The 25,000-nt window shown below is 46.4% G+C and overlaps 1 protein-coding gene across 1 annotated transcript in view; it reads right to left on the reverse strand.

Moving 5' to 3' along the window:
• The window catches only part of LOC311247684 (cAMP-dependent protein kinase type I-beta regulatory subunit-like), an 87,376-nt gene that overhangs the window by 59,467 nt on the left and 2,909 nt on the right, over nucleotides 1-25,000 (reverse strand). The window contains 2 exon segments of the mRNA XM_084338694.1: nucleotides 8,038-8,196; nucleotides 22,089-22,135. Coding sequence (XP_084194820.1) covers nucleotides 8,038-8,196; nucleotides 22,089-22,135 — 206 coding nt within the window.

Below are 25,000 nucleotides of genomic sequence, written 5' to 3' on the forward strand. Positions count from 1 at the left end.
CCCAGTGCCTCTATCTAACCAGTTACAGTAGGTAGCAACACACCACCCCCAGCGCCTCTATCTAACCAGTTACAGTAGGTAGCAACACACCCCCCCAGTGCCTCATCTAACCAGTTACAGTAGGTAGCAACACACCCCCAGTGCCTCTATCTAACCAGTTACAGTAGGTAGCAACACACCCCCCCCAGCGCCTCTATCTAACCAGTTACAGTAGGTAGCAACACACCCCCCAGTGCCTCTATCTAACCAGTTACAGTAGGTAGCAACACACCCCCCCAGTGCCTCTATCTAACCAGTTACAGTAGGTAGCAACACACCCCCCCAGTGCCTCTATCTAACCAGTTACAGTAGGTAGCAACACACCCCCCAGTGCCTCTATCTAACCAGTTACAGTAGGTAGCAACACACCCCCCCAGCGCCTCTATCTAACCAGTTACAGTAGGTAGCAACACACCCCCCAGTGCCTCTATCTAACCAGTTACAGTAGGTAGCAACACACCACCCCCAGCGCCTCTATCTAACCAGTTACAGGCAAAGGCACTCAGCAGTTTTACAGGAGAACACACGCACGCACTGACGCACGCACGCACGCACAACACACACACACACACACACACACACACACACACACACACACACACACACACACACAGACACACACACACAAACACAGACACACACAAACACTGTGCACACTCATTGTCTTGGCCTAGGAGGCTGCCAGAATACCACACACTTTATAAAAACAGCAAACAAATCATTGACAGCAGTAATTAACTGCAGGTCCACATAATTGAATTGGATTCACCCTCCTCTCCCTGCTGCTGTTAGTGGAAGGAACAAAGGAATGAGAGGAGGAGAGAGAGGGAAAAAGAAAGAGGGAGAGAACGATAGATTAGAGAGAAAGTGGAGAGAGAGATTAGAGAGGGGAGAGAGAGGGGAAAGAGAGAGAGAATCTCCTAAAAGAAAGGTAACCAGGGCATGTTGTGCCCTCTGTGAAACTATGTGCTTTGGAGGTGACATGAGCACTGGGCAGCGCCAACTCTGCACTGAGCTGAAAGGCCCAAGTTCAATTGCACTGAGCCAAGTGTTCACTCTTAGCGGTGGCTGAGTTACCCGTGGGGGTATGTGGAAGGTTTCTCATTTATTTGGAGTTAAGGTGTTAAGTTGGTTAACACTGTGGCTGATTAGATATTCATTGATGTATGTGGTGTCAGAAAACGAGGGTTTCCATCACATTTGTACAACTTGAAGATCTTCTCATCATCACCTCCAGATCGCATCATCAAGCAGTGGAGTCTCCTGAGCAGGGAACAAAATAAACTTTTTGGCTTACCAGCCAATGTGGCTGGTAGATTAAAAAAAACTACCAGCCAGGCAGATTTTTTACCAGCCAAAAATTTTAAATAGTTTTTTAGTATATTGCCATGTGTTATTATTATTACTATAATAGAGGGCTCTACGCTAATCTCTCCCCAAAAGAAAAAAGAATTAGGAGCACACAAAGAAATTTAGGAGCACAGTGAAATTTTTTCAAGTAACAGAGTTTATTAACAAACTATTTATTACATGCATATTATACTGTGCGTGCGTATGCATACTAAGGGTCAACATCTGTGCAATAGCACATATCACCAACATCACACATTGGCCCATGCCTACTAGACACAAAGGATATCGGTTGTCAAGCTGCTTTTGTATGTTGTAGTGTTGTCACAATACCAACATTTTGACTTTGATACAGATACAGATAGGAAAGGTAATTAAATATATTATTAGATGACAGAACATGGAAAATTCTTTATACAATTATTTAATTCATTATAATTTAAACGCTATTGATATAGTTAATAGTTAATCAATAGTAATTAATACAATTATTCTGTTACAGCTACTGAGCTATATACTATAGCTACTGTCCATCAATATCTTCCTTTTGAATTAAATAGGTTCAGGAGAGAGATGTAGAGAGGGAGAGGGAGAGAGAGCGAGAGAGAGACACACACAGAGAGATAGACGGAGAGAGACAGATTCTCAGCCCCCCTTCCCTCACTATGCCTCTGAGCATCCCCAGTGATTAGCGTTAGCAGTAGTTAGCGTTAGCAGGTTAGCTTAGTTGGAGTACTCAGTTAGCAGATAACATTACAGTAGTTATTGTTTTAGCGCGACGTGGGTATACAGGACTGGCGAGGATGCAAAAGCATGTTGGAAGTGCTGCTCACAGAGTTTTCGTTGCACATAGAAGCAGACTCGAGATGAGTTGGTGAGCTGGTCCACGCTGCTCTGTGTCTATTATGAAATGACAATTGCGCAGTTGTTGACACGGCCACTACGCAAGACGATTACTCACACACTGTGCTCCTAAATGATTTTTCCGGTTCGCACAAATCTATTTTAAGGGGAAAATGCGAGTGAAATGCTCGCACTGTATAGCCCTGATATAATACTCTAATATGCTCATATGGCTCCCAATTCTTTTACACGCCAGAGTGGCTGAGTAGTCTCTGTAATTTACCAGCCAAATAGGAAATCTACACGCCATTGGCGTTTGGCGGGTGCTTATTTTGTTCTCTGCTCCTGAGCCTTTGTGAGTCACCATCAGATGGGTTGTCTCTCCATAGTGACATGCAGATTTCTCTCTGAAACCCTGAGAATGACGGTTACACGTTATAACCCCAGTTATATGACTGTGGGCAAAGCATCTTGCTTCAGCCTATTGGACCTGTGCGTGCACACTGTAACCCACGCTGCAAAGCCCCACGACACAGAGAGCAAGGGGTTGGTGTGCTGGAAAAACCACTGATATTATAGGCTGGGCCCTCTTACCCAAGATCCAGGGCCCTCATTCATCAATGTGTGCGTAGAACATGTTCTATTTCCACACGTAAGCACGGAATGTAGAACCAGTGTACGCACAGGGAAGTCGGGATTCATCACACGTGCGTACGCAGGCTCTATGCTCCTCCGTAGAACTTTGTTCTACCGTCAATGCTCGTGCATGATTATCCATATATGGTCATATATTTCACATCCCCCCATGGGATGTGAAATAATGGACTGACCCGAGCGGAACTCTGAGAAACTCCACGGAGAATTCACTGCTGTCGAACCAAGAAGACACTATTGCGTATTATGGGATAAATAAAAGGCGGATTTGTAAACGGTGATGTCAGATATCAACGGCTCCCTAAGACCATTGCTGCAATTCTGCCTGGACAGCTCAAAATACTAATAAAGACCGTTCGTTGACCACTGTTTGGCGTTGGTTGTGTGTCATTATAACCGTGCTGTAATATGAATGCCTTTATTAGTTGTGTTCGATTGGCTATATGATTTTTAGAGGCATCTATTTTGTTGTCGGCTAATAAAGACCGCGCTGGATGACTGCCTTTTCCCGTGTTGTTTGATTAATACCCAGGGATTAAAGTTCTCCTCAATTTGATTCCAAATCGCGATGGATCTCCCGTCAATTTTTTACCTGCTGCATATGATTTCTAGAGGCATACTACAATCTATTTTGATGTCAGTATTGGGTAGCCTACATAAACAATAATACGAGAGCATATACAAGAACAATGAATCTTACTGCCATGTATGATGTAGCAGATACGCCATGTGTAGCCTGCCTATATGTGATCAATACAAACATGAACTTGAATTCCATCATGTCTGTGTGCGGGTCACTGCGGGAACTCACAAGGCTGTTGTCACAATGTAAATAAGAACGTGCACTGAAAAGTTACAGTATGTAGTTGGTTGATTATTTGTATGACAGTCAGTAAACCCTTGCAAAAGGTATCCGTTTTATTTAATGAATTGAAAACATTCAGCATCGCCTTCCTCCCGGCATCCAGAAATAACATGTATCAGGCAAATGCGCATCGCAACATTGACTGAGTGGAATCCCTTTCTATTCACATAACTGCATTTGTGATGGAGCTTTGACAGCTACAGTAACAGTCTATTGCTCGATCCATCTCCAATATCACGATGGACCGTGCCGCAGTGGCAAAGACCCGAGGGTGGAGAGGATCTTGAATGAATTCCATCATCATATATATATGTTGTGTGTCTGTCCACTATGTTTGTTACTTTGTTATTCCCCCCCCCCCTATCTATGTAAAGCGACCTTGGGTCTCTTGAAAGGCGCTATATAAAATGAAGCTATTATTATTATTATTGTTATTATTATTATTATCATCACATCTGTGCGGGAGCTCACAAATAGACTGTTAGTCTCAGTGAAGTTTCAACGGAGGTCATCTATTCTAACCAACAAATTGAAGTAGAAAGCATTTCGTGACCAATCTTATTTGGAAACATGACACACAAAATAATTTGCTTTTTATTTGAAACAATATCTAATCGCGTTTGGAGGTTGGTGTTTTGCGTCTGCCCCCCGTGCCAAACAAGCAGGCCAACCTCTTGTTCGCGTGTGAGCCCGTTATAATTACACTACTGTCGCTATTTTACAATGAACTATAATGAATTACGGGTCATACAGAAGTTGAACACTAATGCACGGAAGCTTATTTCCGCCTTGAAACTAATGCAGGACTGAGGAGTGCTTATGCGTAGTAACGATATTCTACCACTGGGCGCCAGGTACGCCTGGTCTGACCTGTGCGTAGATGTAAGCACGGAGTCAAGTTCAAATCGAAATTGATGAATCCCACTCTTTGCTTAGAAATGATCGTACGCACAGGGTAAGCACAGATCTGTGCGTAGAACACGTTGATGAATGAGGGCCCAGGAGACTCAGATGGAGAAGGTTACATCATAAGTTCCCAAGAGGGGTCTGAGAATCCTTCAGTGTGTATATACATGTATATTTGCTGGACTGATCTGAGAAGTAGATGCCCCCCCATTACCGGTACTCACATTCACTCATTCACTCACACATGCACACACCGATGGCAGAGGCGACCATGCAAGGTGCCAACCTACTCATCGGGAGCAGTTAGGGGTTAAGTGTCTTGCTCAAGGACACTTCGACACCCTGCAGAGAGGAGCCGGAATTGCACCCGAAACCTTCTGCTCTACCTCTGGAGCCACTGTCGGAGCACAAGGGAAGAAACAAGAGGAGGGGCCATGACCAGGGAGAGAGAGAGAGAGAGAGAGAGAGAGAGAGAGAGAGAGAGAGAGAGAGAGAGCGCTATGGCAGAGAACCTTGTGTTCCCTCTTTAAACATTTAGACATTCCTGCTAGATAAGCTCTAGGACAGGAAAGTGTGTGTGGAGGCATTAACGCTGAACCTGTCTCTCTTCTCCCCCCTCACTCCCTCCCTCTTTTCCTCTTTCCCTTCTTTTGAAATCAAAGAGGGAGAGAGAGAGAGAGAGAGAGAGAGAGAGAGAGAGAGAGAGAGAGAGAGAGAGAGAGAGAGAGAGAGAGAGATACAAGAGGACAGACACTCGCTGTGTGTGTGTGTGTGTGTGTGTGTGTGTGTGTGTGTGCGTGCGTGCATGTGTGTGTATGTGTGTGTGTGTGTGTATGCATGTGCACACATATTTGGGGTATTTGATTGAAGGCTACTGTGTTTGTGTTTGAGAAGCGTAGACCATTGTGAGGAAGCACAGAGGAATCATTGCCACTGAATCCAGGAGAATGATACAAGTGTGTAGATACTGTATGATACATTATGATTCCTATGTTGCGTGTACACCATGCACGTGTGTTTTTGCATGTGTGCAAAAATGCATTTTTATAGGCTTATGTATTGTCCATGCATGTTGTAGACTGCACATGTGGTGCATTCATATACTATAGACCAGGGGTCAGCAACCTTTTTGACATGGAGTGCCTGTTTGAAATATAGTTGTAACTAGTGTGCCTCAACAATATTCCATGCATCGTAATTTTTTTTTCTCATAATCAGGTCTTTTTAATGATAATTTTTACATTATTACATCATTATTGTTATTGTTATTATTAACAATATTATTATGATGGTTGTATCAACCCTAAATCTGAGTTGGGGGGGGGGGGGGGGGGGGGGATGCAATGCAGACAAACAGCTGCATACAGTGCGACCATTTCACTCACATTTGCCCATTCATTTTTGGACACATCACACACCATTGGTGTGTGTACTGTACGTGTGCTGTCATAGCTCCACCTACAGGCCTAATGGAGAACACCAGGATGTGAATGGAGGGTGAATGTGAGGTATATCGTGTAAATAAGTTTTGATTGATCGCAAGACTACACTGTAAAAAAAATATAATAATAAGTTACCAGAACTTAAAAATATTGAGTTCAGTTACTGTGCATTAAGGTTTTCAGTTTTCAATCCATAATAAGTTAACAGAAAAATAAGTACACAACCACATTATTTCAACCTAATAAAACTATGTTTATTGTCATTGTTTTAAGAACACAAGTTGACTTGGTAATACTCACATTTTGAGTAAAAAAATTGCTTTTAACATGTGCAATGTTCAATGAAATAGAAAAATAAATAATACAATTTGTTGATTAATCCCACTGGTCACAATGGTGACCGTAATAATGTTTTTGTTATAAGGCTCTGCAAATGTTACTGAATGATGTAGCAATGTATTTCCAGCTAAATTGAAATAATAAACAAATAAAGTCCTCAATTAAATATGTGGTAGTAAAAAGAACCTGTGGGAGGATTTCAACAAGATAAATGTGACAACAGTGCAAAATATTTCACTATAATATTTCAAAGCAAAAAAAAAAAAAAAAAAAAAAAAATATATATATATATATATATATATATATATATATATATATATATATATATATAATTTTTTATTTATTTTTTTAATGCTGCCCCCTGTGCCTATGCAAATGCCCCTGCGTGCCTATGCAGGCACGCGTGCCTAGGGTTGCCTACCCCTGCTATAGACATTGTGGAACAGCCCACGCAGCCCTATCCTGCACTGCCTATACAGCAGCTATTGTAGACTATTCTCTTTTGAATGTGGTAGAGTTGAATCATTTGTGTCTCTAAAAAGGACTGGTTAATTTCTGGCAAGTTAAACTGAAACGTAAACAGAGGCGCAATTTGAATTCCAAAGATTTTTCTTTCTCCAACAAAGGGGCTTACCATGCAGCGAGCATTTGTTGCAGTTTAGCATGGTTTATTGAGACGGCATATAGGTAATGTTTTTTCCTCCAGCATATCAACAAACATTAGTGCACTGATAGCGCTCTTCTTATTTTCCAGAACAAAAAGTCCAAAATTACATCATCCAGTGAGAAGATGCAAATGTGGCCACTATGACACGTCCCAGATGATTATCTGGTGAGAAGATGACACGACAGATGAAACGAGACTAGGCTTCCAGCTGGACCCAGTATGAGTCTATGGAGCAGCTTCAGTACTTTGTACCTAGTAATAAAAGATGACTGAAACCATTCCTCCTCGACAGTACTGGTGCACTGTCACAACATTACAACATATACACCTAACTATTTGCATCTGTTTGCATCAGCTGACGTTAGCAGGCAGCTGATGTGATGCACTTGGTATCTTGAACTTTTCACTGCTGCGATTTGATTTATGAATGTAAAGCTATTCTGTGTCGTACAAATATCTTAAGTCTTTAATCAATACTGAACTAGCAAAGAGCTCTGGTCTTTGGAGAGGCAGTATTTATTTAGTTTGACATAATCAAGTGTTTCACCAAACAAACATTAGCAGCATGTCACTTGGGCAAACAAGCACTACTGTCTCTTAGGGACAGCTAGCCTTGTTGTCTCAGATCATAATTACTGTTTGTCAACCAGAGGCAACTTATTGACAGAAAGGCTTGCTAGCATAACGTTAGCTTGCAGGCTAATTCAAGTGACGGGTTGTCAAGACGAAAGTCTTTCTCTGGTCTGCATCCCCTTAACAATTGTATGTATTGAGCTGTACTGTACTGTACCCATTCTGCAATCTGTTAATAAAGTTTTCAATCAATCAATCAATCAAGCTGTTTTTATGGTGGCGAAGCTAATGTGTGTTGCATGCAACTTTGAATTTTATGTAAAGTTACATGGAAATTATGTTTCAGCGTGTTTCTGTACCATGAGGATGCGTCGGTAGCTGTCCCGGTCGATGCCCCAGAGTTTCAGGTCCGTCTTGGCCGTGACAGTAGCAGCTCTGGGGGTCCCATAGATTAGGGCCAACTCTCCAAAACTGCCTCCTTCTCCAATACTGGTCACCCACTCCCCGTTCACATACACCTGCAAGGAGACGCAAAGAAACTTTTTTTTATGAATGAAAAAACAACTAACTTCCTACTGTAATAATGGACTTGAACAGATTTATATAACAATTCAAATAAAGTCAGCCCTGTGTAAACCCCAGCCTGCCATCTATGTCTCTACTGTGTATATCGACCAGGGGTGTTGTGGCAGAGGGTTCAGGACAGACATGTGAACATGACACTGTCACCACAGCTCATTAGATTCCATTACAGGGTCAACTCCAGGGGTCCTATCTTGACCCTAGATGGCTGGCTCCACACCTTTACACCCCTTCCACCTCCTAGCTCTCTGCCACTTCATCCCGTCATGTCATCTGTCATTCCAGTGTCAGGGTTGCACAACTCAGTTTTTTTATTTTCCATGGAGGGCCAAGGGCCGAAATGTTATACTGGTGGTGGCCGTGTCATTGTGGTGTTTGTTAATACGGTACAGTATGACTTGTAATTAGCAATCTATCTGAATGCTACTTGCCTGAATGCATCTAAATCGACCTAACGTGAAGAAAAATTACTTTGTAACAACATTTTATAACAAACTCTAGCCAAACTTGTCCCAAAGGGCCTGCTGTGTGCAGCACCTCTCACCTCTCAATTTGCATTGACCATATTCACACGGTGGCCATTTTGCTCTTACATCATACTCTGGTTGGGATTCCTTTCCACCCTGTTCCCACCTTAATATGGTCAATGTTTGTCATTCATTTTTTAGTCAACCTCTCCATCTCCAGACCCCCCCCCCCTCTCTCTTTTTCAGCTGCCTCTGATCCTCCTCAGGTTCCTGGCTGTTTGCTGTGATGGCTAGGCCTGGTCTTAAGCATTTGATCCCCACTAAGCCCTCGGAAGGGACACTCTAAAAGCCCCTCCATCCTCCTGTCCGTTTTCTCTTTTCTCTCTGAATGATTGAGGAGGGAAAGCTGTCCCAATCTCAATCTCACGCAAGCACACACACACACACACACACACACACACACACACACACACACACACACACACACACACACACACACAGACACACACACACACACACACACACACACACACACACACACACACACACACACACACACACACACACACACACACACACACACACACACACACACACACAGTTACTGTAGCAGTCCACACAATACAACCTCAGTGAGTCTAATTCACCTAGACTCTGGGGCCGTTACGGTTTCACCTGCCGACACACTATCCACTAACATAGGGCAAGGAGGGAGAGAGAGAGAGAGAGAAAGAAAGAAAGAAAGAAAGAGAGAGGGAGTGAGAAAGAAAGAGAGAAAGAAAGAAAGAGAGAGAGAGTGAGGGAGAATGCTCATCCACTGCACGTCTCGACTCCCCAGTGGTTGTAGTGAATGGTGAGGATTGTTGCAGGGCCCATTATCCAGGGGCCAACAGCAGACCCCAGGGGAGTCCTCTCTTTACTGGACCGGGACCAGCTTCAAAGGCCCGAGGAGAGGAGGGCAGGGCCGGGGCTAAGCTGCTCTTCAGACTCAACAGAGCTGTACTGTGCCCCAACCGCTCCGTGCTGCGTTGCCACCCTGAAGACGAGGACAAATGAAGGTCATCGAGCGAAGCAGGTGGGAGATGCCGGGACATCAGAAGTGTTGGATCATGTGGGCTTGTTGCTCATTACATTACTTATTTAAATGGTATTCATTCTGTATTTGTATTGTATTATTTTCTTGTGAGGAAGACTAACAGTCATTCATTTGACAGCTAATGGGGACCCAACAAACAAACCAACATGTGGGTAGTTAGTTTGTGTGAGTGCGTGGAGGAATATGTACGCGGTATAACCCATGATGTGTCTGGTGGGAATTTGAGAGACGACAAATCAACAATTACTGGAAGGCATGTGAACGACCCAGTGTCGCTGGAGGAGTGTTTGTGTTCGTGGTCTTCTGCGTGCACGTCGGTGGAATGTGTGTGTGCGTGCGTGTGTTCGTGGGTGGGGTGTTAACAGCGGCAGCATCGCTTTGCCTTCTCCCCAGTCTGCGGGGGTGCAGGCAGATTTACAGCCCTGTCTAATGAGAGACATCATCTCCACACTGTAATAACCCCTGCGTGGAGCTTTAAACGACGCTGGGCCTTGGCAGGGCGCGGAGGCTGCTGACAGAAAAGATGGAGGAATAGATGGTGGGATGAGGTGAAGGAAAGACAGAGGAGGTGGGGGTGGTGGTGGTGGAGGAGATGGGGTCTCTTGGACCACAGCTCGGTGCAGGCTGACAGTGTCTTGGCTGGGGAAGTGGATGCCTCACATTCCCTGCTGGCAGCCAGAGTGAGGAGCTGATGTCCCAGCAGGAGGGGGCCACATCCAGCGCAGCATATGGAGAGTGATGACTACGATGCTGGGTCTCACTGGAGAACAAAGGGGTGGGGGGGGCTTCTAACAGAACATGATGCAAGAGACAACAAGGTGTAAAGGGTGGTATAGGAGAGAATATCTCTTAAACACAAGGGAACATTAGCCACGAAGTCAGCAGTTTTCATTCAGGCTACAATGATTTCAGAGAAAAAATAAATAGAATTTTTTTTCAAGAGACCAAAAGTTCCAAGTTCCAACACTGAGATAATCAGATAGGAAGAAAAGAGAACAGAGGACTGCTCTTTCTGCTCTTTTCCTAAGAAATATATGATATAGGCCTGTCCCCGGCTAAGGATTTGTATAGTCAACTTTGATTGGCCAACATTTGCAGATAGTCGACTACCGAATGCAAAAAAAAATTAAGAAATAATTATATATATATAATTTTTTTTTTTTTTGGGGATCATTCCATTTGGGCTATGGGGAGTGCTTAAGGAGTGTCTGAAGGAGTCGACTGAAGGCTTCTTGTTTCCCCCCCCCCATTCGACTAAGAGGTTGGCAGTCGACTACGGCTCCTTTCGATCGATTAGTCCAGGGGTGGCCAACCAGTCAGAGACTAGGTCGCTTTCACACAGGGGCTGTTTGGTCCGGACTTTCGGACCAGAATTCGATAGTCCGGTTTTTCGGGTCTGTGTGAATGCGCGTCGAACTCGGTTCGCGGACCAAACAGTCGAACTCTGGTCCGCCTGAAAACGTCGGTCTCGGTTCGGCTTCATCGAACCAAACGCGAACCAAATATAGGAAGTGATTATTATTACCACTGCTCGCAGCACTCACTGCAAAACAAGCACACTGCATCTAATCTCTCTATCTATCTATCTATATATCTGTGCATCTTGGGAAGAAGGAAGAAAAAACGCGGCTTATTATTATTACCGAGGCGCGCAGCTTATTATATTATTAATAAAACAGCTACTTGTGGACACTCATAAAAACACCGTGGTCTACAAGTTGTTTAGCGAGAGGATGGTGGTAATGTGCTTCAATAGAACAATGGATCAATGCCATGTCAAAACTCGGCTCCGCTGATCTGGAGGGCTCCGCAGTCCACACAGACACACACACACACACGCGCGGGTCGCGCGCGCGCGCACACACGGGATCGCAGCCACACACACATTTCCACTGTCCAATAGACAAGCGCCCTTTTCGACCGCGTGACATTGTTCAGAAGGTCTCGGTCCGCCTGACAGATTTCTATGTGAAAGCAGGCGAACCAAATGAAGAATGCAACAATGTTGCAACTTCACCCCCAGAACCGCACCGAGTCCACCAAAACTATATGTGAAAGCGACCTTTAAGAGCCACAAAAAATACTGTTGTACCACAAAGAGCCACACCATACAGTGTTTCTCAACCTTTTTTTTCAGTCACGTCACCCTTCATGTGTTTATAGGTCTCACCCTCTGGCCTCTGAAGTTGCTAATGTCTTTTTTATTTGGGCCTCACAGGGTTAAAAGTACCCTGTGAGACCCTGTGAGAAATTACAAAATCACTTTTAGCCATTTAAAAAAAAAAGTCTGTAAATGTTTATTTAAAAGATTTTAAGCACATGTATAGTCAATTGGTCCTGTTGTTCAGCCTCACAATGCTATTTGATAGTAAATGTGTTTATATGTCCCACCCTCTGGCCTCTGAAGTTGCTAATGTCTTTTTAATTTGGGCCTCACAGGGTTAACCTCTTAAGCCCGAGATATACAGTAAAAGTGTATATTTTCAGCATTACGTTTGTTTACCAATGATTTGAATGATTTTGAACCAATGGTTATTAGTGAAATATAAGATTATAGAAATCTCAGGGCATTGAGTCGGAAACCGGCGCATATTGACAGGAGGAAGTGGAGCAGCCAAAAGTGAGTGTAGTCTTTTGAAGTTAGAGACTCAGGGCTTTCGAATTCCGAAAAACTACAGTTAGTTTCTCTACCTTTCTGTGAACGTCTAGCAAAAAACGGTGTTGCAATATGATGAAAAATGGTGGAGAAATGTACATCATAAAAAAGATGGCACAAAACCTTCTGTTTTTTTTTTTATTATTTATTTATTTTTAATAATTATTAGCATTTTTACAGCTTTTTTACTGGTCACACAGGACCAACAGAGGAGAGGGCGAACGGGAGGAGATGTGGGGAAGACATGCGACAAATATCGCCGGGAGTGGGGAGCGAACCGGGACGGCCGCGTAGGTGTGCGAGGCACTATGGTATGCGACACGAGGGCGCCCCTAAAACCTTCTGTTTAATCATCTTCCATTTATTCATTTGCTTAGATTTTTCAGGTCTGGTACATTTTAGCATGGTGTTATTCACAGTCAAAGATAATTTTTAAATAGAATTGATATTAGGGCGGCTAAGTGGCGTAGTGGGCAAGGTGCTCGCCACTAATGCAGGAGATGCTGGGTTCGAGCCCAGCTCTCCGCATTGCTACCAGCTTGGCTGGTCTTTCATACTAACGCAATTGGCAGTGTTAGGGGTGGGAAGCTGGTGGGTGGGGATCGGACGTTGTGGACAGCGACTCCTACAGGTCGGTTGGTGCGCCTGCGCAGCAGAATCAGGAAGCGACGGGGCCCTCCCACGCAGACCCTCGCCGCTGAGAGATCACGCTGTGCAGGTGAAAAGATGCGACGGCTGCCTCCTCGAGTACCGGAGGTAGAATTGGACAATGCGAAATTGGGATGGGAGAAAAATAGAAAATGGGAGAAAAAAGTAGATACAAAAAAAATATATAATTGATATTCTCCTTTGGTTCATTACAATTTACTCAAGCCTAGTAACAGACACACTATTTCTGACACTGGGAATACATTCCCTGAGATCCATAGATGTCCCTAGATACAGATACCAAGAACATGCAAATAGACTATTTAAAAAAAAATCTGTAAATGTTTATTCTACGTCCTTATGGAATGAGTGACATACAATTATTTTTATTAAAAACAATATATATAGTCGACTATTCAACTAGTCGAGGTCAGCCCTAATATGATATATATTATATAGGCTATATTGCGTGTGTACTGAAAATAATAACGGTGACAGTGAAAAACAAGCCTATCCCCTCACATTTCCCTCACCAACAGCAGCAAACGTTGAAATAACATTGTATGAAAGCTGGTTTTAATGTTGGCCCAAAGTTCGGTTTCTCATCAACACACCCTCTCTGCCGACAGTATTGAGTGGCTCCATCCCTCTTGTGAAGGTCACGCCAGGCTCTCCGGCACGCTCAGCTGAACTGGCCCACCCTCTCCCCTCTCCTCTTACCTGCCGTCTCGGGCACTAATGGCGTGAGACCATTAGGTCACTTCCAGTTTGACTTCCCGTCAACCCCCCCCCCCCATTGCTATGTGCTGGTTTTTCCTAAGACAAAAGGCGATCTTCTCCGGGGTGCTGTGTTCAGATTGCCATCTGAGTGGAACCGGGGGGGGGGGGGGTAAGCGACAACAGGGGAGAGCAGAGTGAGTGATTCGACACTATTGTTCCCACTTGGTCGCACCATAGTGGGACAAGCCTGGGCTTTCCCTCAGAAGTACACCTCCATCAACCTTGCCTGTAGTTTCATGTAAGAGCGGGTGACTGAACTATTTTTTTTTTTTATTATCTTTCTTCCCCTCCTTTTTTCCCGATTTTTCTCCCATCCCACCCTTCCTGGTTGTTGCGTACTTTCCCCTACTGTTGGTCCGGGAGACCGGAGACTGTCACATGCTTTCCTCCGACGCATGTGCAGCCTGGGGCAGGCCAACCTGGCCGTGCAGGTTCTCACCGGGGAGAGTGTAGCGTGTGGGAGGCCACACTATCTCTCCTTTAGTTCCAACCCTTGCTGAGCAGGCGCCCCGATTGAACTGTAGGGGTCGCTGTCCACAACGCCCAGGACCCACCCTTCAGCTTTTCCCACCCCCTGATACAGCCAATTGTATCAGTGTGAGAGGCCAGCCAAGCTGATAGCAACGCCGGGAGCAGGATTCGAACAGGCGAATCCAGTGTCTCCCGGTGTTGGTGACGAACGTAATCTCCGTGTGCCACCTGCCCCCCCGTGACTGAACTCTTAATGGTACATTCAAATACGACAGCAAACGGAATTTAGAGTCGACGGAAAGCTGCGAACGGAGGCGAACAGACGCAGCTCAGGAAGGCTCTGCAGAGTAGTTTACTCAGCAGAGCGCACTACGGGTATTGCACTGCCACTCCTACAGGACTTGTACACCAGGAGGTGCAGGGGTCCCCGTGGGCAGCAGGCTGTGACGCAGGCTGTGACGCGCACGCTCCGTCCTCTACCGCGGCTTACGCTGGGGAGTGGCGTATGGTCGAGTGTGGGGGCAGAACATTGTTCAGCCACCCTCTCGTGAAACATTCCTGCTTGGCGCTCTGCGTCTCAAGCCTGTGGAACATTCTCTGTCTCCGAGTGGGTCCTCCAACTGGTCCTGGGCCGGTTGTCGGAGGCCCCGTTTGAGCCTCTTGAGCAGGTGCCATTGGATCAGCTGTCTTAAGACCACGTTCTTTTTGGCCATCACCTCCGCTAAGCGCGTGGGTGAGCTGTGTGCTCTCTCGGTGCGGCCTGAGTGCCTGTCTATTCGGCCTATAGCGGTGCGACTCTGAGGCCTAATTCAGTCTTCGTGCCAAAGAATATCCGGAGCTCTTTTCGCTCCAGGGATATTGTGGTTCAGGCGTTCGTCCGCCTCCTCACGCTAGTGAGTTGGAGGCGGGCCTTCACCTGTCGTGTCCTGTCCGTGCACTGGGGGTTTACCTCAGGACTCGGGCTCTCAGGGCTTCCGTTCAACTGTTTGTTTGTTACGGTGGCCCTTGCGCGGGTGAGGCGCTGTCCAAGCAGCACCTGTCACATTGGTTGTGCGGGGGCGTCGCTCTTTGCTGCACGTTGGCTGGACAGGTCCCCCCTCGGGCTGCTGCCCTGTTAGGGGGGGCCTCGGTGGAGGACATCTGTGCTGCGGCCTTCTGGTCCTCCCCAGGTCCCTTTGTTAGGTTTTACCTCGTGGACGTGGCTGGGGGTTCTGTCTCCCAGGCGGTTCTGAGGTCTGGGACCTCTCCTGCGTCCCACCATTGGTGGGCTAGCAGGGGTGTGTGCCACGGGGTGCTGTGTCACACGTGGTCCCGCCTGTGCGTTTTCTGGTTCCCCCTTTTTTCGCACTTTGGTGGAGTTGACTGCCTCCCCCCCTTCGTTAGGACGGGCGGGTGGACGGGACTCCCCTCCTCCCTGGTTGGGGCTTACGGGCCCTCAGGGGGTACACTTGTCGGGCCACGCGTCTGCTCTGCCCCATATCTCATAATGGCGAAGAGCGAGACGCAATTGGCCAGTATGATAATATGACGAAAGGTTATTGTAACTGAGGGGTACAATTCCCTGACTGTATTAATAAGTATGGTATCATTAAACCACTACTGTCTTATGTACATTACTACTGGCCATACAGTACACAGGTATATGATGAGAACACCTCCACAATGACACGGTTCCACACAAAACTGGGTTTAAGAATATTTATTAGCAGCAATGATAGTATATATAACAATACTTTACTTTACGTAGTGTGCGCTTATAAGGCAGAAGAATGTGCGTCAGCAAATCAATAACGTATGTCCATTCTCATATTACGCAGGAGATAATGAATACAACCTGAATCTTAGGAATTATATCTATGGTACTCTAGTAAAGGCAGCGGGAGATACTGGTAGGGTCCCTCCGGTTGTAGGCCAGCAAGGGGAGAGGAAATGTTCGAATGCAAACTCTGGATCAACGGGGAATCAATAAGCTCCAGCTACGGGAGTCGGTACTGGTCCCTTGATCGGCAGACGAAAGCAGCAGCTGTAATCCAAGTATGCGTGCAGCATAGGTGAAAGCCGGCCAGCCTCTCCTGGAGACGGGCTCGAGTGATGTTCCTCACGGGTAAATCCCACACAGTAGTGGGGTGTAGACGATTCTCCTCCGCTCCGACAGCCACGGGACCGCAATAATAATAATAATAATAATCCAGCCGGAAAAGGGCTCTGCATTCACCGGGGTAGATTCTCCGGTGCGCGGTACTTCACATTAACTAGGTCGAACTTGACGGTACAGCGTTAAACTCTGATACTTCAGTTATCAATTCGCACGCGGTCTCAATGCTCTATTTGGGGCCAAACAGGCCTTACTTCACCGCACGTTGTATCGTGGGTGAGGCTTCACTTGGGTAACTCGAACTACTTCTGTATTCACCTGCGCCGTATTTATACGTTAGGTGAACAAACTAGTACCAGCCCTATTCCTGTCTCGTATCCTTGTGCAGAGCCGTTCATGCCTAGGCATGTCTTTGACGGTGACTTTGAACCAGACCCTGGGGGTATGGCAATGGCGCCTAGGGGACCGCTGTCCAATAGGAGAACGAAATATTATGGTCTGTACTAGGTTAAAGGGATATTCCGTGTATATGTACAAAGAATACACAAGGGATATCAGACGATATACAAATATTATGCAATATACATCAATCAATAAATATATATATTCGGTTTAATCTGATCCTTCGTAACAGTTATCCTATAACCTAGTTATATGAATACTGGCTAAGCGTCTCGCTCTTAGCGCCCTGAGGTCCCTTGGATGGGTTTTCAGTGTTGGAAATCTTTCTGAGGAAGGGTGAGTGTGACCATGTCCGGCGTCATATAGTGGGACGCAGGGGCGTGGCCTGGTCACGTGCATGTGAGTGCATTTGTTGTTTCGTGAGCATTATGTGCTAGGAGATAAGAGATATCTCATAATGGCGAAGAGCGAGACGCTCAGCCAGTATTCATATAACTAGGTTATAGGATAACCTTTCGTTTTAAGTGAGCGTGGGTTATTGAAATGATTGATTGATTGATTGACATTTTTTATTAATGTCCGCCTTGTTTCAAACTGGTTGGGCTTAGGCCCTCTTTCGAAGTCGCCCTCTTTCGAAGTCGGTTATGCTTAGATGCTTCTATAGAAAGTAGATAAAAAAAAAATAAAAAAAAAAAAAACGTTTTCTTTTCCCTATTTCCTAGTCTGATTCTCTCTCCCCCTCTATCTCTTGCTCTTTCTTGCTCTCCCTCTCTCTCTCTCCCCCTCTCCCTATCTTTCTCCCCCCCCCTCTCTCTCTCCCTCATCTCCCTCTCTCTCTCCTCTCCCTCTCTCTCCTCTCCCTCTCTCTCCTCTCTCTCTCCTCTCCATCTCCTCGGCTGCGCCTCGGGCTTAACAACCACCCATAGGCGTGATCTAATTTCTATAACCCACTCTGTCTCGTGATGTAATGCTTAAATCCAGGGGGGTAGACATAATTTAGTCATCATTTTCACAACAGTTCTAACATTTTGGGTAATTTTTTATTGGCATACCTTCTGTAAAAAAAAAGAAACAATGAGATTGAACAACACAGACATATTATTTTGTTATTATCAGTTTGCCATCACTTTTATAGTCAAATACGTTGTTTAGTTTAGGTGGAGGCTTCAGAATAAACTCTTTGGGAATTTCTGCCTCTCCCTGCACCGGTTGCACCGGTTGAGAGAGTGAACAGTTTCAAGTACCTCGGAGTCCACATATCCGAGGACTTGACATGGACCACACACATTGACAGTGTTGTGAAGAAGGCACGACAACCCCTCTACTTCCTCAGGCGCCTAAGGAAGTTCCAAGTCAGTCAGAAGATCCTTAAGAACTTCTACTCATGTACAATAGAGTGCATCCTGACTGGCAACATCACCTCCTGGTTTGGGAATAGCACTGCACAAGACCGTAGCAGACTACAAAGAGTGGCCCGTTCAGCCGAACGCACAATTGGAGGGGGGCTTCCCACTCTCCAAGACATTTACAACAAGCGGTGCAGGGGTAAGGCTAAGAGAATCATCAAGGACTCCAGCCACCCGAACAACTGCCTCTTTGAACGGCTGCGGTCAGGCAAGCGATACCGGAGTCTTAAGGCGAGCACAGAAAGACTCAGAAGAAGCTTCTATCCCCAGGCCATCAGGCTGCTCAACGAACAATAAACACTATGCAACAACCATCAAATGCGCACAGCACACACACCCACACGCACACACTCACTTAAACAAACAACACACTGCAGCACCCACTTTACACACTTTAGAACACCTAAACACACTTTACACTTTATATTTATTGGTAAAGGTGTGAGGTTTTGCCCGCTGCTCACTACCTTTTCTCTGTCTTCTTTAAGCCTACTGTTAGGAATTCCCTATTCTCTGTCTTCTTTAAGCCTACTGTTAGGAATTCCCTACTCACTCTCTCTAGCCCCCACCCTCTCGTTCCTTACCCTTAGTGGCCACACCTGTTTGATATTCTATTATCTCTCGCACCTGTGGTGGCAGGCTAATTAGTCCCCCTGTGGGCTTTAAATACCAGGGCGCTTCCCCTCGTTTTGGCGTGGGGTCGTGTTGTATACTTGCCGAGTCATATTCTCTAAACATCTAGACTCTTTCGGGAGATCCTCTGTCTGCCTATGCTGTTCCATTCTCCGGCGTCGAGATGTTTGCTCCAGCCTTCGCCTGCTGTCGCCGTTGCCTGAGAGTGGGACTGGTCTGCGCTCCCTAGACTTCCACGGGAGGCATCCCAGTCATCCACTTCAGACCCCCCGCGCAGCTGTCGTCCTGACGCACATCCAGACCAGCGCAGACGCTCTCCAGTCCACAGCGCGCAACGCGCATCTTCCAAGGACGCTCGAGCTTGGCACGCTCTCCAGACCAGCGCGCAACGCGCATCTTCCAGACCTTCGAGCTTGGCACGCTCCTCCGTACCAGCGCACTGACGCGCATCTTCCAGACCTTCGAGCTTGGCACGCTCCTCCGTACCGGCGCACAGACGCGCATCTTCCAGACCTTCGAGCTTGGCACGCTCCTCCGTACCAGCGCTCTGACGCGCATCTTCCAGACCTTCGAGCTTGGCACGCTCTCCAGACCTCAGCGCGCCGACGCGCATCTTCCAGACCTTCGTGCTTGGCACACTCCTCCTGGCAGACGCACCCCGATGCGTCTCTCTGTTCCGACGCGCACACCAAGGTGTGGCGCGCCACTCTGTTCCTCGGCTCCGACAGTGGCTACCCGGTGGACGACATCCTCGCCACCGCCACTGTTCCAGCTCCCTGTTCCGACGCGCACACCAAGGTGTGGCGCGCACTCTGTTCCTCGGCTCCGACAGTGGCTACCCGGTGGACGACATCCTCGCCACCGCCACTGTTCCAGCTCCCTGTTCCGACGCGCACACCAAGGTGTGGCGCGCACTCTGTTCCTCGGCTCCGACAGTGGCTACCCGGTGGACGACATCCTCGCCACCGCCACTGTTCCAGCTCCCTGTTCCGACGCGCACACCAAGGTGTGGCGCGCACTCTGTTCCTCGGCTCCGACAGTGGCTACCCGGTGGACGACATCCTCGCCACCGCCACTGTTCCAGCTCCCTGTTCCGACGCGCACACCAAGGTGTGGCGCGCACTCTGTTCCTCGGCTCCGACAGTGGCTACCCGGTGGACGACATCCTCGCCACCGCCACTGTTCCAGCTCCCTGTTCCGACGCGCACACCAAGGTGTGGCGCGCACTCTGTTCCTCGGCTCCGACAGCGGCTACCCGGTGGACGATGCCCTCGTCACCGCCACTGTTCCAGCACTCTCTCCCTCGGCTCGGACAGCCAGCCGCCCCGGTGGCGATGCCTTCGTTCCCGTTGCTGTCCCTGTACCATTACGCATGCGCCTGGGTGAGTTTTGATTGTGATGTCACTCACTCAGCGTAGTGCCCTTGCCCCCGTTCCCGCTGCTGCCCCTTTACCTTTACGCATACGCCTGGGTGAGTTTTGATTGTGATGTCACTCACTCAGCGTAATGCCTCTTGCCCCCGTTCCCGCTGCTGTTCCTGTACCTTTACGCATACGCCTGGGTGAGTTTTGATTGTGATGTCACTCTCCCAGCGTATTGCCTCTGTAAGTTAGTTTGGACATTTCATCTCTCAGCGTAATGCCCCTTGCCCTCGTCCCGCTGCTGTTCCCCAGCGTATTGCCTCTGTTTTTGGTTCTCACTTAGAATAGTATTTTTGGACTTTACATCTCCCCCTGTGTGTTTGTCACACGAAGATATTATTACTTTGTTCACTTTGTTATTTGGACTGTTCTGCACCTGCTCTGCTTTTTCCCTTTTGTGCATTAACTATCTCCTCTGTCCTGCAGAGCGGCCCAGATGATTTCCACCAGTCCTCCCAGTTCCTCCCTGTTTCCCAGCCCGCCTCCGCGGGCCTCTGTCCCCTCTGTTTCCTAGTTCCTGTTCCCTAGTTCTCCCCTTCTAGTTCCACCTAGTTCCTGGTCCCAAGTTCTCCCCTTCTAGTTCCACCTAGTTCCTGTTCCCTAGTTCTCCCCTTTCTAGTTCCACCTAGTTCCTGGTCCCAAGTTCTCCCCTACTAGTTCCACCTAGTTCCTTGTCCCTAGTTCCCCTAGTCCCCGTTTCTCCTGTTCCCTAGCTCTCCTAGTCCCTAGTCCTCTCTCCCTAGTTCTCCTTGTCCCTGGTTTACCTAGTCTCTAGTTCCTCTGTCCCAAGGCGTTCCCTTAACCTTCCCTTAGGCGTTCCCTTACTTTCCCATAGTGTTCCCTTTTTCCTGCCCGCCTCTTAAAGGCACTTTACCTTCCCCTCTTGTGTTTCCAGTGCTTTGTGTTTTCTCCCTTAAAGGGACAGTGCCCTTTTTTCCCTGTTCACAATAAATATCTGTTTCTTGGCAAACCACCATACCTGTCTTGTGTTGTGCGATTGGGGTCGGTTACAAACCATAACAAAAGGATTTACACTACAACTCGTACACCTTACTGTAAATTGTACCTAAATTGTACCTCATCCCATTTCTGCTCTGCACTATATAGTATTGTATTAGTACATTGCATAGTATATTGTATGGTAACTCAGTTACTTCTATTCTGCATTGAACATTGTACATATGTCTATACTGAACACTGACTCTTTTTTTTTTACTTCTATTTTACATGCTATACTATTTTATTTCATACTATCTTGTCTAGCACAGTCTCTGGAGCGTAACAGTAAGAAGCATTTTGTATAAAAGTATTCTGTACTTCTGTATGACAACTATTAAAGAAACTTGAAACTTGAACTTGAAACCACATATTATTTGTAATTCTTGCATATTTTTAAACTGTGCAAAAAAAATATACTGAAACTGAAAACTGATTTTCATTTAATTCTTTATGTTTGGGGGATATTTTTGTTTTAGAGGTTAGGGTTAGGTTAGAGTTGGGTTAAGGGTCGGGCATGTAGGGGTTTTGGTTAAGGTTAGGATAAGGGGCTAGGGAATTAATGTAAGTCAATGGAATGTCCACACAAGGAATGGAAAACGTGGCTGTGTGAGAGTGTATGTGTGTGTGTAGAGTAGGGCTGTCACATTATTTAAAGATTGTCTACAATTCTGCAACGAATTTTGAATTAGATTTTTTGTTAAAGTGACAGCCCTAGTGTAGAGTGTCTGTATCTCTCCCCATGTGAAACACTTACGTCCACTTCTCCTTGGTCAATCACGTAGAAGTTATCCCCTTCGTCGCCTGGAGGGAGAGGAGAAGAGGAGGAGAAAACAGATTGTGAGTGTGAGAGAAAAATTACTGGCTCTGAACCAATAGCAAAGCTTGCAGTTGCTGTTAACCCCTCCCACTCCCGCATTTCTCAATGGTGAGAGTTTGAAACCATTGACGAAAAAAAAAGAATGTCTGGGCAAACAGCTTGGCTGCATTAAGAGATTAGAGTCATTTGTGAAGCACTTGGACGGCCACTTCTGTCTCTCCACCTTCAGACCATTCGTGTTGACTGAGGCACAATAAGAGGGAGGGAGGCTGTTGTGGTGCACGCACACACACACACACACACACACACACACACACACACACACACACACACACACACACACACACACACACACACACACACACACACACACACACACACACACACACACACACAGACTTTTTCTTGATTAAATGTATTTGCACAATGGAACAAAAATAACAAAGCAACAAATTAAACAGATTGTGCAGGTGAGATTAAAAACCCCTAGAGGCTTATAAAGAGTATCGCACCTAAATAAACATGACAGGCATAAAACTAAAACAAATTAAAATAAACAACAGTCAATAAAGAACACAATAGATAAGAATACATAAGGTAGAAGAAAAGTCGTAATGTGACAAGTCACTATTTAATATGGTGTTATCAGCACACTGCCTGCTCTCCCTCTAATATCACCACTTCTTTCAACTTTTCCCTATTTCCTAGTCTGATTCTCTATCCCCCTCTGAATTTCCCCAAGGGGATCAATAAAGGAATATCTTATCTTATCTTATCTTATCTCTTGCTCTTTCTTGCTCTCCCTCTCTTTCTCCCCCCCCCCCTCTCTCCTCTCCCTCCTCTCTCTCCTCTCCCTCTCTCTCCTCTCCCTCTCTCTCCTCTCTCTCCCTCATCTCCCTCTCCTCTCTCTCTCTCCTCTCCCTCCCTCTCCTCTCCCTCTCTCTCCTCTCCCTCTCTCTCCCCTTTCTCTCTCCCCCCCCCCCTCTCAACTCTAAATGCAGGACCTCTGACAGCTTGAGGGCAGGCTGAGCGTCCTCCACAATGCATATTTCCCAATAGCTCTGTTAAATAAAGCCGCCCTCAGCAGAAAGCAGCGGCTTAACAGTGGAAACTCTGAGACAAACCCTCTTCCAATGCATCATGGGAGAACACACACACAAACAGGCCTATAACATACAGATACAGGTACATAGAATTAAATTGTGAATGAACTTGTTTGATGTGTTGGACGGTTGGCCTTGGAAGCCTAATGTTACTCCTCACAGAAACACACACACACATACACATGCACATGCACACAGACGTAAAATGCATGCACACATGTACACCACACACACACGCACACACAAACACAGAAACACACTTATCAGGGACGTGCACTCTCTCTCTCTCCCTTACTCTCCTTTGCAACCTGTCTTGCGGTGTTGAGCCCTCAACTATCAATCTTTTGAAACTTAAAAACGCAATGTTTTGCATCTGTAATTATCACATACAGTATTTGATAGAATTTCAATAGAAAATAAATAAAGATTCCAAGCACGCTTTGGGCCCTATGTGTGAACGTGGAGAGAGTACTGCACAAACACTGTATTCAGTACATGATTGCACACACATACACACAAAGAAGGCTCTCCACACAGGACCAAGTGTATAATGGTGCATGTTGTGTGTACATGACACCAGAACGTGTGAGTGTGTGTGTGTGTGTGTGTGTGTGTGTGTGTGTGTGTGTGTGTGTGTGTGTGTGTGTGTGTGTGTGTGTGTGTGTGTGTGTGTGTGTGTGTGTGTATACCGGAGTGGTTGAAAGGCACTGCTCTCCCTATGTGTAAAGTTCACAGGAGTTCACACGGCTAATTAATATTGAGTGGAGGAGCTCGTTAATCACACAGGTTTATTTGTCACACACATAGCCCTCCCTGTCTGCCTGTCTGAGGGTCCCTGCAGAAACCCCCCCACCACACGCACGCACGCACGCACGCACGCACACACACACACACACACACCTACACACACACACACACACACGCACACACACACACCTACACACACACACACACACACACACACACACACACACACACACACACAGCGGAGACCTGCTGCAACCTGGCCCTCTGCTATCTTCCCCTCTCTCTCTTTCTCTCTGTCTCTCCTTCTTTCATCTCATCTATCTCTCTTTCAGTCCCTCTCTCTCTCTCTGTCTCTCTATTCCGCTGCTCTTCCTGTCTTTTATCACTTGGGCTCTGAAGTCTTTGTTTCACGCCCCTCCAATCCCCTGAGAGCACAGGCAAATATTTAACCAGCCTGCACGCACACAGACACACAGACACACACAGACACACACACACACACACACACACACACACACACACACACACACACACACACACACACACACACACACACACACACACACACACACACACACACACACACACACACACACACACACACACACACACACACACACACACACACACACACACACACACACACACACACACACACACCTTGTTTCAACACAGGCTAATTGTAACAAGCATTGCTGAGGTTCTCTGGCTGCTCTCTAAAGGAAAACACAGGCTGCATCTTTGGCTCCAGAGTGTGTTTTTCACCTCATGTAAAGTAAACACTGGCCCAACGCTCGTTTCTCATAATCACTTTTTATGAAGTTTCTCACCTTTGGAATAATAGCTTTGAGCCATTTTCTAAACAGTCAGGTTATGCCAAGAGTGACTGCTATTACAACTGCCATGTTGGACAAATCTCAGAAAATAAACAATTACATTACGTAATACGGCAGTGCTCTAATGGAGAAATGCCGAATAGTCGTAGGATTTTATTGCGAA

This window comes from Notolepis coatsorum (genome assembly GCF_963971535.1).
Source record: "Notolepis coatsorum genome assembly, contig: SCAFFOLD_386, whole genome shotgun sequence".
Lineage (NCBI taxonomy): Eukaryota > Metazoa > Chordata > Actinopteri > Aulopiformes > Paralepididae > Notolepis > Notolepis coatsorum.